Genomic DNA, 17,689 nt, shown 5'->3' on the forward strand with positions numbered 1-17,689 from the left:
CCTCCAAGGTCCCTTCCAACTATTATTATTATTATTATTATTATTATTATTATTACCATCTATTATAGATATCGTCACAGGATGGAAGCAGTTCCAACATTATTATTATTATTATTATTATTATTATTATTATTATTATTATCATCATCATTATCATCGCACAGTCAGCCAGATGTTCAGACTGGATTTGGCATTTTGTCTACCTATCGAGTCGTTACCCAGGACCTGGGATAGGCAGATATGGATGTTTGATGGTATTACAGATATCGTCGCAGGATGGAAGCAGTTCCTAGTAAGGCCGCCTTTTGCAATTGACTAATAGCGAATTTGTCAATGCCAATGGTCTTCAAGTGGTGCTCCAGTTGTTTTGGGATTGCACCCAAGGAGCCTATCACTATTGGTACTACCCTTGCTTGCTTTTGCCACAGTCTTTCTATTTCTATTTGTACGTCTTTGTATTTTATTATCTTCTCCAATTCTTTCTCTTCTATTCTGCTGTCTCCAGGCACTGCCACATCCACTATCCAGACTTTTTTGTCTTTCTTATTGACAATTGTTAAGTCTGGGGTGTTATGTTGCAGGTACTTGTCTGTTTGAATTCTGAAGTCCCAGAGCAATTTAATTTTATCATTTTCTATGACTTTCTCTATTTTATGATCCCACTTTACAATGCCTTCATAAGGCCACATTTGGAATACTGCATCCAGTTTTGGTCACCACGATGTAAAAAAGATGTTGAAACTCTAGAAAGAGTACAGAGAAGAGCAACAAATATGATTAGGGGACTGGAGGCTAAAACATATGAGGAACGGTTGCTGGAATTGGGTATGTCTAGTTTAATGAAGAGAAGAATGAGGGGAGACATGATAGCAGTGTTCCAATATCTCAGGGGCTGCCCCAAAGAAGAGGGAGTCAAGCTATTCTCCAAAGCGCCTGAAGGCAGGACAAAAAGCAACAGATGAAAACTAATCAAGGAGAGAAGCAACCTAGAACTAAGGAGAAACTACCTGACAGTTAGAACAATTAATCAGTGGAACAACCTGCCTCCAGAAGCTGTGAACTCTCCAACACTGGAAGTTTTTAAGAAGAGACTGGACAGCCATTTGTCCAAAATGGTATAGGGTTTCCTGCCTGAGCAGGGGTTTGGACTAGATGACTTCCAAGGTTCTTTCCAACTTTATTATTACTATTATTATTACTACTACTACTACTACTACTTCTACTACTACTACTACTACTATTATTATTATTATTATTATTATTATTATTATTATTATTATTATTATTATTATTATTATGTCTCTGCAGTTTTCTTGGTAGATTTCTTGGCAGGACTCTTATTTATTTCCTAGGGCTCAGAAAAATTAATTGGCCCAAGATCACCTACCTGGCTTTGTGCCTAAGGTAGAACTAGAACTCACAATCTCCCAGCTTCTAGCCCAGTAGCTTAATCACTACATCAAACTAACTCTCCTTTTGCATCTTAGTGATATCTAAAGGGAAGCCACCAATCTCTCATTTGGATTGTCTGTGATTGCAAAACATAACCACTGATGAGCGTTCAGTGCAATAAAACTGCAAGAAAAAACAGCAGTACCAGTCTTAGGCACCTCAAGCAAAACAGTGATCTCAAAAATATAGCTGAGAGAGATTCAGAATAAATACTGTTACACTCTTAGATTAAAATAGAAAAATAAAAGCTTCTTACACTACGACAGAAAACCAAGATAGATTTTGGCATAGCACCATAGTGAGATTTTGAATTTGATTTTGCTTTATAAGATTATCCCAATGCATCATTATAGCACAACAACCCTTTAGCACTGTCTTGTTTCCAACTCTGGGGTGCCCACCAAATGTATGAGGCTTCAAACTACTCTAAAATCCAATCAGCTTAGCTATAAAATAAAAACTGACCCAAAGAAGAAGAATTGGACATAACTTTCTTTTATTACATGACCCAGCATTTCTGAAAATTCTATGATAAATTTTCTAAATAGAAATGTCCCTCCATACCAAGCACACTCAATGTAAAGCAAAACAACACTTTTGCATATAGAAAACTGATATATCTAGGCAAACTTAAACCTACCGGTATCTCTGCCACATGCAGATTTTTTTGTGTATGCAAGAGTATACAAGAATGTGTATAAGCATACAGGTTCCCAACGCAACACAAGACAGTTTAATCCAAATTCTGTACTGGGGCCAGTCACTCTTTCTCAGCCCTGGGAAGCAGGCAATAAAAACCATATATTTTAACATCTTTATCATACCTCGATTGCATCTGCAGTCGAGGCCACCATGATAAGTCAATACCCTGATCTTCTAACCCTTGTTTAGATTTTAATTTCCCATCTGTATTCAGAATATCCTTATATGTTAGAGCAGTGGTTCTCAACCTGTGGGTCGGGACCCCATTTGGGGTTGAACGACCATTTCACGGGGGTCGCCAAACAAGGCTGTCCGCCATTTTTTCCCCCTTTTCTTTGGCCACGCTCCTGGCACCCGGTGATGTATAAGTGGTTGGGGGTCACCACAACATGGGGAACTGTATTATGGGGTCACGGCATTAGAAAGGTTGAGAACCACTGGGTTAGAGTTTTCTCAAGTTTAACTAAGTCTGGGTGAACGAATGCTTCCATCGTTGATAACCATCCTGGGGATTTTCGTATAGATTTTGGTTTTATCTTTTCCCATACAAATAATAATGTGTTTCTTATGTAGTGGTTTTGGAAATATCTATGGATGTTATTCTCTTCATACCATAAAAATGCATGCCATCACAACTGATTCATATTTATGATGTTTGCAGTGTCCGGGGGAACTTTTGTGACCCTCTGACAAGCAAAGTCAATGGGAAAGTCAGAAGTAACAACTATGTTAATAACTTAACATTTGCAGTGATTCACTTAACAATTGTAGCAAGAAAAGTCGTAAAATGGATCAAAATTCACTTAACTGTCTCATTTAGCAACTGAAATTTTGGGCTCAGTTGTGGTCGTACATTGAGGACTACCGGTATTATCAAGAGTGAAGTTATTATCTCAATTCAAATCCTGAATCTGCTGCCACCATCTTGCTCTACTTCCTGATCTGTATACTGGACTATTATAATAAAATTAATCCTTTTCCCCTTTGCTTGATGTTTTTACCCACTATTATCTATCTTTTATTTTCTTCTTCAGGCAAAGAAACCAAACTAAATTAAAATGCCAAAGAGTACCTCAGGTTCTCATAGCTTCCTTTTTGTTTTTCACATGGTTACATTTCTACTTCTAACACAAACTATGATTTTAAACAGAATAATCCATTTCTGACTAAGAAAATTAAATATCTGCCTTTATAGATATCTTTCCAAGCACCACCTTTGTTAGTCTTAAAATGTACTACTGACTCTTGCTCATTTGGGGCTGCCATGAAGTTTCTAATACCAAGTAATGTTAATTTAAGATATTTTTTTTATTCTGAATTGCCAAAACTTTAGATTTAGGCATGTTTACTTTGTGGAGTTTGATGGAGAATAGAACAATGATTACAAGGTAGCTAAAGTATGATAAACTACACCTTCTGTGCTACCAAAAATGCTATTTACTGGTTTGGTGATACATGGGTCTATTCGGGAATAAGCATGTGTTTCCAGATAAAAAGATAAATAATTGCAGCATAAAGCTTTAAATCCATATTTTAATGTATTCTTGTTTGTGTATCTCAGGAAGAAGTTCTCAGAGGATGCTTACAGGGTTTCTTTTCCTTTCCCATCTTAGTCTCATGTCTTGTGCACTGATTTATATGCTATGTAAAACATACTTTAGTCAAATAAGTGAGTATACACTACCAGATTTTCCTGTATGTGAATCCCTTAAGTGCCCTTCTGGGAAACAGCAGTTCAGCAGGGATATTTGCATCATATTTGCTAAACAAAATGGAGTTTTAGAAGCAACTGCCCAGAAAATGAACAAAACTGCTGAACATTGGGTTAGCTTCTCACTTTTTAAACATAAAATGAACATCATATTCAATAGATCTCAAAATTTCTGTTGCTAAGCAAGACAGTGGTTAAGTGAGTTTTGCCCCCATTTTACAACCTTTCTCGCCCCAGAGATAAATACAAATAGTCCTCAACTTACGACTACAAATTGAGCCTTAAATTTCTGTTGTTAAGTGAGACATTTGTTAAGTGAGTTTTGCCCCATTTTACAACCTTTTTAGCCATAGTTGTTAAGTGAATCACCACAGCTGATAAGTTAGTAACCTGGTTGTTAAATGAATCTGGCTTCCCCACTGACTTTGCTTGTCAGGTCACAAAAGTTGTTAGCATGACCTTGGGACACAGCAAAGGTCATAAATATGAACCAGTTGCTAAGCATCTGAATTTTGATCATATGATCATGGCATGCCAGAAAGGACATAAAGATAAAAAAAAGGTCATAGGTCAATATTTCAGTGCCGTTGTGAGAATCCAGCCATTACACTCCACAGACAAGAAATTGCCACAAAGCATGTTGTATAAATCCAGCCAATTGTAGAACATTCTGTAAGTGTGAAATGCATCCTCAGCTAATGAATGCCTGGATGTTTGGTGATAGTTTGCACCTTCCTCAAGTGCATTCAGTGCTCAATGTTACCAAATGCATGCAAAGAATTTGTGGTGATAAAATCTGCCCCTTTGCTATGTTATTTTGCATCTGTCTATTGCATTCTATAGCAGTATTTCATCTGCGTCACCTCAACTCACTTTCTGTTCTGTACCTCTCCCAAATGTATTCTAAGTAATTTTTTTGTTATCTTCCCTTATAAGCTTCTTTTTTGGGGGGGGAGGGGGGAATCATCAATACACAATCCTTATATGACTTTTGGCTTATCAAATTAAAATATATACCATATTTAAATAGCACATTTAAATTTAAGTTTACCCCTCCCTCATTGCCTTCCTCACTCCCTCACACATACATTTCTGGTTGACTAATGTTCTTGTAGTTAGTGCAATGCCATTGGAGGTTGTGAATTTTTCTAATCCTCCCAAGAGCTCTTTGAAAAAAAAGAAAGTCATGCAACAAATTCTTACTGGAGTGTAAAGCTGCTGAAGAGTGTTTGCTGCACTGCCAACTTGGCAATAGTTTTTTTTTCTTTAATAAAAGAAGTTACCGTAGACAGAGATTCCAGATGTGCCAGAACTATTTTTATTAGGGGCCCAACTGAAAGTGCATTCAAGTGAAGTATGCATTTTCTGTTATAATTGCCAAATGTATTTTATTATATCTCAGGAAAAAGGGCACAAGAAATAAGCCTCATTAGCATATTTTTATGACTCATTAATTTTAATACATCTCTCTTTCATTAAAATTGTTGTAATTAAAAGTCATTTATATCAATCTTCCCCTGATCTGGATTCTTCCAGATGTTCTGAATTACAACTACATAATTGCTGACTGTTGTCCATCATGACTAGGAGAGATAAAAGAAATAGGCCAAAACACAAGGCTGGATCTGTATACTGAGAAATGTTTTAGATAGATCATATCATTTTAATTATTTATATTGGTTTTATTTTAATAATTAAAAAATGTAAAACTGTGTTAAAATCTGCTTGAATAATGAATGTTAGAAAAAAGTTACATAATAAGCCTTTTAAAAATTCTTATTGAATAGTAATAAATCTTTATTACTATCTTTGACCAGCCCATACAGTATAAGAAAAGAGTAATTTAAAGTAACAATTTGTTATTAGGGGGAAAAAACAACAAGACTATTAAAAAAAGCATCTCTAATTAAAAGCGGGATCCTTGGTACTCTCTGGTTGTTTTCTTGCAGATATTTCATAATCAAACTAAGTAACAAGTTAAACCCAGAGCTACAAACAATTAAATATTTGCACAATTGTTTGACGGTGAAAGTTTCTGGCCACCTTGTATGTGAGTGCAGAGTTAACACCTCTTAATAAGTAATGAACATACAATTTTAACAGTTTGACCCCCAGATTTAGAGATAATAATAATAGTAAAGTTGGAAGGGACTTTGGAGGTCATCTAGCCCAACCCCTTGTTCAGGCAGGAAACCCTATACCATTGGGGAGATCAGAGCACATTTCGGGACAATATAAAAAGAACACCATATGAAGATATGAGCAAGACATTCTACCTTCACAAAGTCTCTGTCAATAAAAAAATCTCCAAATCTTCCCACCAACAGTGCTTATGGAAGGGTATCTGTATCTCTTTTTGCTTTATTTTTTGTTTCTTTGTTTAGTTTTAAATTGTATCAATATCCTGCAGTAAAGGGCTTGTGGTTATCTACTTTTTTATTTTTTCTCTTAAGTCTTTGACCAATATTTGAGATTTCCAGTGAAAATACACTAACATTGTACTTTTCATAACACAAACGTGTATACTAGCATAGCTTCTTTATAGAGTTCAATGTGTGTCCTAAAATATGCTCTGAAGCTGGAAGTAATAAGAACGTGAACCATTATAAAATTTGCTTCAGGCTTGATTTTAGAAGATTGGGACTTCAAATCCTATAACTGCTGGTTGTCAACAACAAAATACAGAATTCTCTAATTCTTTGCGTCCATCTAGCAATCAACTACTGTATATTTTTACAGACCAGATTTGGCAGGTCTATCAAAACAAGATCTGCAAAACCCATGAATTAATAGGGGGAAAATCTACAATGGTTTCACATTTTTACCTTTTTAACAAAATTGGACAGAATTTTCAGACACAGATGCCTGTCTGAATAGATCAGGGTTTCCAGTTTCAGAGATAAAAATGTAGTAATTTTGGAACTTGGTTCTGTTAAAATTTTGATTTTTTTTTCAGAAAAAAATGCCTACAACTTTTTTTTTATTCTGAGATATAATTAGATGACACAGTAAAAGGCAAAACTCAGTCCTCCTCCCATAAAATATCATTATAGCAGAGCTTCTGATGAATCACTCTTTTAGAGTTGAAGGTAAAGTTGATAGTCATTCATTACCACTCTTCTCTCTACTAATTGCATATCCCCCGGCACAGCATTTTATAGGCAACAAGATTTATAATATATATAGATATATCTATTTTTCTGAAGGGTTCCAAACTACAGATTCAAACCGTGGGACTCTTGTCTGAGGGAAGATTCTAGCTCAACTCATAGTGTGACAGAACTGATCCAAGGCAGATAGTTTGATTCAATATTTGTTATCCATAACTGATACACGCAGGGATCTCAATGAATCCATAATTGGTAAAATCATATTGATCAGTTGTTTTTTTTAAAAAAACTGCTGTTCATTTTGAATATTCAGCCTAGGTTACCAAAAAAATATAGAAAATTGAATATAATGTTGGAAAGAAAGAAATCTCACCATTTTAATTTTGAGATGATTGCTAAGCATTAAAGTCTCTATTGTATAATTAATCTTTATAAGTGTGTGTGTGTGTGTGTGTGTGTGTGTGTGTGTCTGTCTGTCTGTGTATGGGCCCACACATGCCACTTTGATGTAGTAGTTAAGGCATGAAGCTAGAAATGGGGAGAGTGGGAATTCTAGTCCTGCTTTAGGCACAAAGCCAACTGGGTGACATTAGCTAATCACTTTATCTTAACCCTAAGAAGAGGTAATGGCAAACCATCTCTGAAAAACCTCCCCAAGAAAACTTGTCCACCAGTTTCTGACTATTGGACGTGACTGAATAAATGTTTTCCTATGTATATATAGGAAAAAATAGATCAGCAAAATAAATTTATCAAACATTAAAACACAAAATAATAATTTAAATGGAATACCAATTTAAAAGATATTCCTATTTACTATTTTTCCCTATAGAAGACATTTAAGCCTACTTAGAAGCTGAACTATAAGTGATTATATTTGCCTTGCTATGTGATATATTTGATTAAACTTTTATTATTTACTGTTAGCTTTATCATTGGTTCATATTCTCCAAGTCTAAGTTCTCAGCTAGATATTTTCTTCCAGTATTGAGCAACATTTATTCTCACCGCTCTAAATTTATATCACATTGCTCATAATATTGATATCATAAACTATAATTAATGGATAATTCTAATTGTAATTAGTATATAAACAATATATTTGTTTGTAGTTTTACTTTCAATATTCTAAATCATATAAACAATAGAATGTTAATTAATTAATACTGCTCAAATATCATTGCACTGAAGCAATATAACATATCAAAATTTATAGTAGAATTAAAGGGAGGAGGAATGAATACAGACCATCTTGATTTAGAGCTAGTAAAAGGATTGCATATTGGAAGTGTTGAACTGTGATTTTATGTCCTAGTAAAACTGGAATACAGGAAAAGATCACTGCCCTAAGACATCTATGTCATGCAAAATCTAAAGTTATTGTATTTGCTGTACAAACTTGAAAGAGCCAACATAAGAGATGTTTAAATATTGTAAGACTATGATGCAATAGAAAATTTAAGCTGTATTTCGGTTTAATTCTGTGAACATAGTATACTGTTCTTTACAACTTGTAAAGTGATCTTTGAAACTTCCTGTTGAATTGGGATATAGGTTTGCACGGACTAATTGGGTACTCTGGTCAAAATAATATGTATTTAGTATAATTTACATGCCATATGCATTTGTATACCACTGTTCCCCATAGATAATGTTATGTTCAGGGTTTTTTTAGATATGTCCTTCCATATCAGGGTTTGTTGATTTGTTGCTGCCCGTATATAAATATTCTAAGGAAATACTTTAAGAAAGTATTTAGGAAATACTTCAGAAAATATTAAAGGCAGACATTTATGTGTTCTATAAAGTCTGTTCCTGTTTATGCTGTAATGGAGCCTGTGTTGGTAGATTATGTTTTTTCACTTGAAAGAAATTCATGGCAGATCTCTTTTACATCCTTAAGAATTACCTGAAACAATGTATAATTTAACATTAGAGAGAGAAGAAAGAGATAAAATATGAACATAACATTCAGAAAACTCTTACAACATTCGTAAAATGTATATTTCTAAACCCTTTTATAGTTTCTAAGTTTTCATTCACTACTTTCATAGGTTCCAAATTCAAAGAGGAAAATCTGATCCCTCTGGGTACAAGAACGTTGGAGACAGTTTTAAAATCATATTCCGGACAGAAGGGTAAGAAGACCACCATATATTATAATTTTGTGATTTTACTCCTTAAAAATGTGGTTGCACTGCATTTCATTCATTTCACATCTGTACCTTTTTCTCATTTTGAACTGGATATCTAAGTTGCTGGCCACAGATAAAGAACCCATACTGGGTTGTTCATTGCAATTAGAATATTTTTTAATCAACTGAGATGCTTCTGGTGTATTAAACTATATGATGTGCAAAGATTTATGTGACTGGGGCTAAAGGGTTTACAGTATTTCTTTATTAATGTGAAACAGGTGCAGTTTTATTAATTATTACTGAATGATGACTTTTATGTATTACAAATACTTCTTGCAGTAATGCTAAGAAATTAAGAAAGTGGGCATATGTAAGAGCATGAAACCATCTTTCGTATTTTCCTTGTGAGAAAGATTGTGATAATATGCCATTTTACTGACATCACATGAGGTAAATTGATGTCACATTTAAAAAAAGAAAAATAAGAAACGTTTCCTTGAAATTTATGCTTAATTTAGAGGTAAGTTTCCCTATTGTTTCAAGAGTAGTAACAGATGCTTCAAGGCAATTAACAACTTTTTTGAATTATTAGGACATTATTTCTCATGACTGGAAACAGCCTTATCATATCATAAGGAGAAAAGTTCCAAAGTAAGACCAATTATCTGGAGCAGGAGGGAAGTAATCTTCAGGCTCCAATTTTTTGCAGTCTCTAAAGCTCCTGCCCCCCAAAAATACACTGCCAAGATTTGCAGCATGATCCCCTCTTTCTGCTTTTTTTCTATTTTCATAGATTGAAGCTTAAAATAGCTGTGCTCAGTCTCTAGAGTAATAAAATATCTGTTTTGTGTAAGACAAAAAAAATGAATTGGTTCCAAAATCAAGAAAAAAGGACCTAAAATCTCACCCCCACACAGTCTAGTAATATCATTCCATTATCAGTAGTGAACATCAGAAGCCAAAACACATTTAAGAATGAAATGAAATTGCAACCCCTGGAGGAAAACTATTTCCTACACTCTTACTAGAGAATAAGAGATTTCTTTACTGAAAGTATTTAGGACTAGGCTGGACAGGCATTTGCTACTAATGTTTTACCTCTTTCTTTATTACACTAATTGAGATTTTGATCAAACAGACAAGACAATAGTATAAAATGACAGAGTTGGAAGGGACTTTGGAGGTCTTCTAGTCCAACCCCCTACTCAGGCACGGAACTTATACCAGAGGTCCCCAGCCACAGCCCATTACCAGGCCATAGGCTGTTGGGCACTGGGCTGCCTGAGTGGCTGGCACCCTCCCACTTGCACTAGTGTTGCGGCGGCCCGGAGATGCTAGCAATACAGTGAGCATCATACAAGTGCACACTCCCCACTTGCACTAGCATTGCAGCGGCCTGTGGGCGCTAGTATCACTTGAGCACTTGTGGCCCCATTTGTGCATGCTCTTGCAGCTCCATCTATGCACATATGCACACGTATGTAAAAGCATCTCCACCCCACCTGCACCAGGCTGCCAACCAAGAAAGGTTGGGGACCCCTGCCTTATACCATTTCAGACAAATGGTTGTCCCATCTCTTCTTAAAACCTTCCAGTGATGGAGAATTCACAACTTCTGGAGGCAGGTTGTTCCTACTGATTAATTATTCTAACTGTCAGGAAATTTCTCCTTAGTTCTAGGTTGCTTCTCTCCTTGATTAGTTTCTTGTCCTGCTTCTTGTCCTGCCTTCAGGTGCTTTGGAAAATAGCTTGACTCCCTCTTCTTTGTGGCAGCCCCTGAGATATTGGAACACAGCTATCATGTCACCCCTCGTCCTTTTCTTTCATCCAGTCCTTCAGATGGACTATAAACCCACAGTCCAGATTGTATATAGATTGTGATGGACTCTCGGCTAAATATATTACAGTCTAGATCAGTGTTTTTCAAACTTGGCAACTTTAAGAGGTGAGGACTTCAATTCCTAGAATTTCTCAGCCAACAGTCTGAAAACTGCTGATCTACTGTAGGTAGGTTTTTAAAAGATGCATTTTCCCTAATCAAGAATAAGTAGGGGCCGTGTAACTACCTATCCTGGTGGAACTCTTTCACCGGTGGAAATAATCATAAAGTCAAGTAGAGAGCATATGAGAATGCTACATCATGCATACAATAGGAAAGCATTCCAAAACCATCAAAGCAAGTACTATACGCTGAATATTACACTTTTGTCTCTCCAGAGAACATGATCCATAAGGCATCCAGAATTGATTCTGTTTAAAATCAAGTCTGAACTCAGACTGAAAAAGTAAAGATAATTTGTATGCTCCAATATCATCCCAAAATACATAGATATCCATCTTCTCAAGAACCATATCCCTCCAAAGATATATGTCACTGGGCAGTAATTAATATAATGTGACGGTGAAGGTTTGTTCTCCGAGCTTGTGGGTTGGTTTCTGAATATTGTTGGTTTCTGAACATGTCAGTGTTCTATTTATATGGACTTCAGGTGTGGATGTATCAAGTGAGGGTCTTGTGATGGGTCTTGTGATGGGAGGTTACATTAGGTCAGGGTCACTGGGAGGTGAACTGCTTATGGGGGGCTTGCATGGGTTGGTTGAGGGTCAGTGCTGTCTCTGGTTGGCTGTGCAGTTGGATTCTGAGGGGTTTATAGGCTGGTTGTAGGTCGATGTGTCTGTTGATGCAATTGCTTGTGGAGTGTCAGGTTTCGATGAACTCACAAGCATGGTGGGTGGTAGCGTGGCCAATGATTATTGTATTTGCTCCAATCGAATTGGTGCTCTTTGATGTTTGTGTGAGTAGAGATTAAGGATTTGGGATCATGGCATTTGACTGCCAGCTGGTATTTGTGGATCCTGGTTTTTAATTGATGGGATGTTTGTCCAATGTAGAATTGGTTGCAATGGTTACAGTTGATTTTGTATATTACATTGTTTTTTTCATCCTTCTATATCTTGTCTTAGGTTCTGGATAATTCCTGGTACAGTGTAGCTGTGGGTTTATGGACTATTTCTATTCCTAGGGATTGGAGAATTCTGGCTGTCATTTCCGACACCCCTTTAGTTTTTGTGTGATTATTGGCTGTGTGGTGTATTGTGGTTTGGGTGTTATGTGTCAGAATATGAAGTTTTTTGGATAGCTGTTATGGAAAAAGACATCAAACAGCCGTTTCTCTTCCACTTTTCTTAATGTTGTGGTGCTGCAGTGTGTCCTGGCTTTTATGAAGAAGGTCTGGACACAGCTTCTTTTGGATATGGTGGGTGGTTGCTTGTGAAGCTGAGGATTTGGTCCATGTGTGTGGGCTTGCAGTAGATGTGGGTTTCCAATTCTCAGTTGTCTAGTCTCCTTATGTTGATTTCGAGGAATGGGAGTCTGTTGTCTGTTTCCTCTTTGTGTGAATTTGATCCCAGGGAATATGTTATTGAGTAGGTGGCATGTTTCTTTAATTTGGGAGCGTTTGATGATGACGAAGGTGTGATCAATGTAGCATGTCCAGAATTTTGGTTGGATAGTGGGTAGAGCTATGGATTCGAGTCATTACATGACTGCTTCTTCTATGAGGACTGATATGGGTGATCCCTTCAGAGTACCTTGTGCTTGCTTGTAGATATATCCACAATATAAAAGTATTTATTGATTACTTTGGTGTGGTTAGTATAATGTTCTGGGTTCAGGAAGAGCCATTTCAGTAATGGCATTTTACTATCTCCTTCAAGGCTGGTGACATTGTACCAAAATGTCAACATGCATACCCCTCTCTCTGGTGTCTCATGAACTCTTGAATAAAACAAATAAACATGGGTGGAGAACAGAAGCTTCTACTTCTACTTTTGAACAAACCATGATGTTCTAAACTTCTGAACTATCTTTTGATTTTTCTAGAACCCTAAATCAGACATTCAGCAGGTCTGATACTGCCTTTCAGTCCTCAATCTGTTTCAATAACCTGTCTCAATTGCTTGCAAGCATTTATCCAAGACATCAAATATTATTCTTTCTGCAGTGATCTGCTAGGCTGAAAAAAAAATGACTTAGGCATGGTCTTTTTCATACTGGCAATAGCAGGTAGTTCTTAAAACAATATAAAAACAACTTGCTAAATCTCGGTATGGAAGAAGAAAACAATAGCCTTTTGAATAGCATCTGCTTCTAGACTGTGCTCTGTCATCACCAAAGATTAGTAACTGTAACACTTACTTTTTTTAACCCAAGCAGACACGGGCCTTTCTAATGAGTCTCTCTGCAAGTCCCTTTGCGGGCTTAGCCACTGCCAAATAATAAATGAAAACTTTTGTGCTGGTCTTAGTCTGTATGAGAGAGGCTTGGAAATCTCACGATCAATGACTGGCGGGCCATAATGTTGACAGGAAAAAGGCATGAAGAATTTTGTTTTCTTTTTCAGATCTTCATCTTCTCCAGTTTAGGGACTGTTCTTTTTCTATATTTCTGCTATTGTAAAAACTTGCTGTCCTTGAAAAATTTAATCTCAAAAAAATAAGTGGCTGTGGTAGCAGGATCTTTTCTGTGGAATTAATTGCTTTTGGAAGCCTGTTTAGCCAGTTTATTGAAGACATTTAAGAAATGTAAATATCTTGTTCAATGACAAGCAACAGTCAATAAATTAAACATGGTAAATAACTGGCTTTCATATTGGGTTACTTTACCTGAATATAGTTTGTTACAGGATTTCAACATTAAGAGCATGTAGAAAGAAGTGCTCTATTTTACTTAATTATGTTGAGTTGAAATTGTAGTATGTGCCAAGATCACAGACTCATGGGCCAGGAATATATATCAGAATCTGTAATAACATTTATTTCTGCTTTAGACTGAGATTAAGAAGAGATTGGTCAGGAAAAAACCTTTTGGGACCTGAGAATGTCCCTTGGCTTACTTACTGGTCTTCAGAGCCATTGAAGTATGTTCAAAAGCAATTTATTTTTTTCCTTTTTCAAAAATAAAATAAAAGCATTTTTCCCCTCCTGTGATAATTTGGCATGCAGAATGCATTGGAAACAAATGAAACAGTCATGTGGTCTTGCCTTTGTTATGTCAGACAGGTACAAAAACAGTATTAAAAATACATCCAGACCTTTCCCACATGAGAGCTATGCATGTTTCGATGAAAAAAAAGTGGCCATTTCTACACAGATGTGCACTTCAAAGCTGACTTATTATGTACCCAATATTATATTTGGCTTACTTTATCCGAGTACAAAATGTAAAGTAATAAGCAACCTTTTGCCATTTAAGAGAAACATCAACATTTTTGTTTCATAGAAATACACAATTAAGGCAAGAAATCCAGACAACTGCAAACACATCCCACTATCTTGACCAAACTCCACAGGATTTCCATAATGGGAGGTGATTTTCCTTCACAGCTAACCCGCTTTTAGCCATACAGACCAGCACAAAAGGTCATGGATGTGGCATGCCCCATTGCAACAAGCAGACAGGCACCTGTCTTCAGAGGAGAAAAAGAAACAGTGAGATGTCGTTGTTAAAAGTAAAAGCATTTCAGTTGCACAAGCATTTACTATTTGGATGAAAAGTGCACAAAGAGGACTGTTAAAATAGCTCTGATGCCTTTAAATGGGTTCTAATTAATAGATATCATAGAGTCAAAGCTAACCAAAGAGGATGACGATTAGTGGAAGAATAATCCAGCAATAGATAGTGATTTCCAGGGCTGAGTGAATATTGGTCTGAAATATATTACAGTATGTTGAATATCCTGTTTGTGGTTCATTTTTAGTTTAGACATTGGCAAACCAAGAGCTATGGATTCTACTGAATTCCTCTACATCATCGCTGTCCCCATGGGCAGTTCTTGGAAACACACATTGGGCATCCAAATTAGAATGGCTGATTTTTAAATACATAACACTTTTTGTTTCTTGGTATTTTTTATTAACTGTAACATTTGAAAGTATTTATCCTTCCATATATCATTTGGTTTATATTACTGGTTCATTTTAAATCATATTTTTAAATTTTAAATAATTCAATCAGCTACCCAAAAAATCAAAGTGCTGAAAATTAGTCAAATTTATATCCTTGGAACACAAAAAAAGTTTATTTCTTCTAAATCAGACAATCTCTGTAGGGCCACAAATATTTGCAGTATTTATTTGATTCTTTGTTCAGGAGCTCAAATGGTGTACATGGTATTTGTCCTATTTTTCCTCACAACAACAATCCTGTGAGAATCCTGAGGAGAGAAAAAATGACTAGAGAGATGAATGAGCATTGCTGAGAATGGATTAGAACATGAGCCTCCTAATTCCTAATCCACTCTTTTAACTATACTGCATTAAAGTGAGACCAGGTAGCAGAAGCCAAGGCAACCCAAACCCTGAGTATGTTAAACAGAACTTATACTAGCATAATATTAAGCTATAGCAAAGGGCAAGCTAAATATGAGAAATATCATGTTGGTATCATAGAACAAAAGAGAATGAAGTTTAGTAATGTAGAAATGCAAGAGCCAGCAATGGTGTTTGTGAGAAGACAAGGAATGAGCTGGGCAAAAACCCTTCTAAGCAACTTCTGGATCTCAAGAAACATCATACTCATGAATCTAATCGTACCCAGTATGTTGCTCTGGCTGTATAAACAAAAAACATGGGAGGAAGAGTAGAATAATATCTTTTTGCTCCAGTGGAATTCTTAATGCACTATTCATACATGTAGCACATATATGTATTTTCCCCCGTTTCCCCATCTTAACTTTCAGAAAATTATCTATCATCTCAAAAAACTTCCAGATAGTTCTTTTGACATCCCTTAAGCAAGTCAGAGTTGGTATAAAAACGCCTCAGCATTCAGTACCACATTGGGGTTTCTGAAACCCCAAATGGTTTGGGTAAGTCAAAGGAATTTAAAGAACACTGCGGACCTTGAAAGTGGGATATAAACAAATTAAAAAGCCTGAGTTGGAGAAAAAAGTAGTTAGGCTTGCAAATAATGTTCTCTAGGTGTTTTGCTCTATAATTCCCAATATTTCCACTAAAGCAGGTGTCCCCAACCTATGGTCTGTGGCCCAGTATCGGCCACCAGGCTGCGGGAATAGCTGGCAAGCACCCCCACTTGTGGTAGTGCTGCCACGTGGGTGCTAGTGGCCCCATTTGCACATGCGCAGGTGTGCTAGCACCGCCATCAGTGTCATGCAGGCCCAGCGGCCTGTTTGTGCATGCATGTGGGCGCCAGTGGCTCTTTTGCCCAGGTGCCTGCAGCCCATTTGGACATATGGGTGGCACATGACCTAGTTGTGCATGCATGTGCTAGTGCTGCTGCTGTGCATTTCCCTGCTCCTCTCTTTCCTTCTGGGCCGTCAAGCTGGAAAGGTTGGGGAATTCTGCACTAAAGCATCTACCCTGGATAGATGTAGTAGCCTGAAATGTCTGTCATAGAAAATGGGACATTAGCACCAAAGTTTTAATTTTCATTTCAGTAAATGAAGTGTCTAAAATGTTCAGGGGAAAAAAAGGGGGGGGGATGTTTAGAAAGCACAAGAACCTTACATGAGTTTGCAAAGTCTTTTTTCTCCTCAACTTCTGCTGGCCAGTTCAAAAACACAATCTCCAAAGAGTTCTCTAAGTAGAAATAAATTCTCTCAATAGGGAATTTAAATCTTCAAAGTAGGAGTCATTCCTTGAACTTTGTCCATGTATTACAAGAAAATGGGAGCCACAAAACATAAAATTTAATTGAGACTTACTAGAGTCAGACTGTGTCTAACAGCGTATTAAAGGTCACATTAGCTTTCTGTTAAAGAGAGGCAGACAGTTTGTAAAATCCCTTTAGAAGTTTTCGGTAGATGCTGATGACAAAATAACCATCCTCAGTAGCAAGGCTAAGTGTTGGATTAGTTACTCCAAATAAGACTTTTATAGCTGAACCTCTCTGGATTCGACAGCATTTAATTTAAGAGCTGGTGTGCACTTTGGCAGTTCTTTGACAGCAAAGCTAGCCAGTGGGGTACATCTGTTTATTGAGGACTGACAAGTTTATAACAAACATAAACAGAATCTGATGTTTATTATAGTCAAAGCTTGAAACTGAGAATTAGTCAAAGTATTGAACAAAGAAAATCTTTTTAGCATGGTCAGATGCTATAAATAATTGTTGAGATCATTTTGATGTATTTTTCTGTTAATCATTTAGAAAGAGTAAAGAATGATTAAAACTGGGGAAAGCTAAATTCATGCATGTTTGACCTATTACATTCATAAACATGGTGTTAAGTAGCAAATGATAACCAGTTTACTAAAGAGTCTTACTTTTGCCAACAGTTTTTTTTTTTTTACTTTTCAGCAATATTACCATGATTTTAAAAGTAAAGACCAATCATCTGGTTTCAGAGCAGTGAGCCTGTGGCATTTAACCCAGAAAATCCTTCTGCTTTTGGGAAAGTAAACCTTGAAAAATCTGGTCATGCAGGTTTGAAGTAGATTGTTGTATGGCATCCATAACAAAGAACAAAGACATCAAAATGACATGATCATGATGATGTCTTCCTGCAAATGCCATGGTTACACATACATGCATTGTTATTTGCCCCTCTTGCTTC

General features: G+C 36.4%; 1 protein-coding gene across 6 annotated transcripts in view; it reads left to right on the plus strand.

Annotated features, from left to right (window-relative positions):
- The window catches only part of SLC25A21 (solute carrier family 25 member 21), a 257,481-nt gene that overhangs the window by 185,165 nt on the left and 54,627 nt on the right, over positions 1-17,689 (plus strand). For all 6 annotated transcript variants that reach the window (XR_005557738.1, XM_039351812.1, XM_039351807.1 and 3 more), the window contains exon 3: positions 9,030-9,113. Coding sequence is in view for 5 of the 6 variants with exons in the window: in XM_039351812.1 (XP_039207746.1) it covers positions 9,030-9,113 (84 nt within the window). In the remaining variant the exon portion in view is untranslated. The remainder of the gene's footprint in view (positions 1-9,029; positions 9,114-17,689) is intronic.

Source organism: Crotalus tigris, unplaced genomic scaffold (assembly GCF_016545835.1).
Source record: "Crotalus tigris isolate CLP2741 ecotype Arizona unplaced genomic scaffold, ASM1654583v1 scf7180000018371.15429387391:27106975, whole genome shotgun sequence".
Classification (NCBI taxonomy): Eukaryota; Metazoa; Chordata; class Lepidosauria; order Squamata; family Viperidae; genus Crotalus; species Crotalus tigris.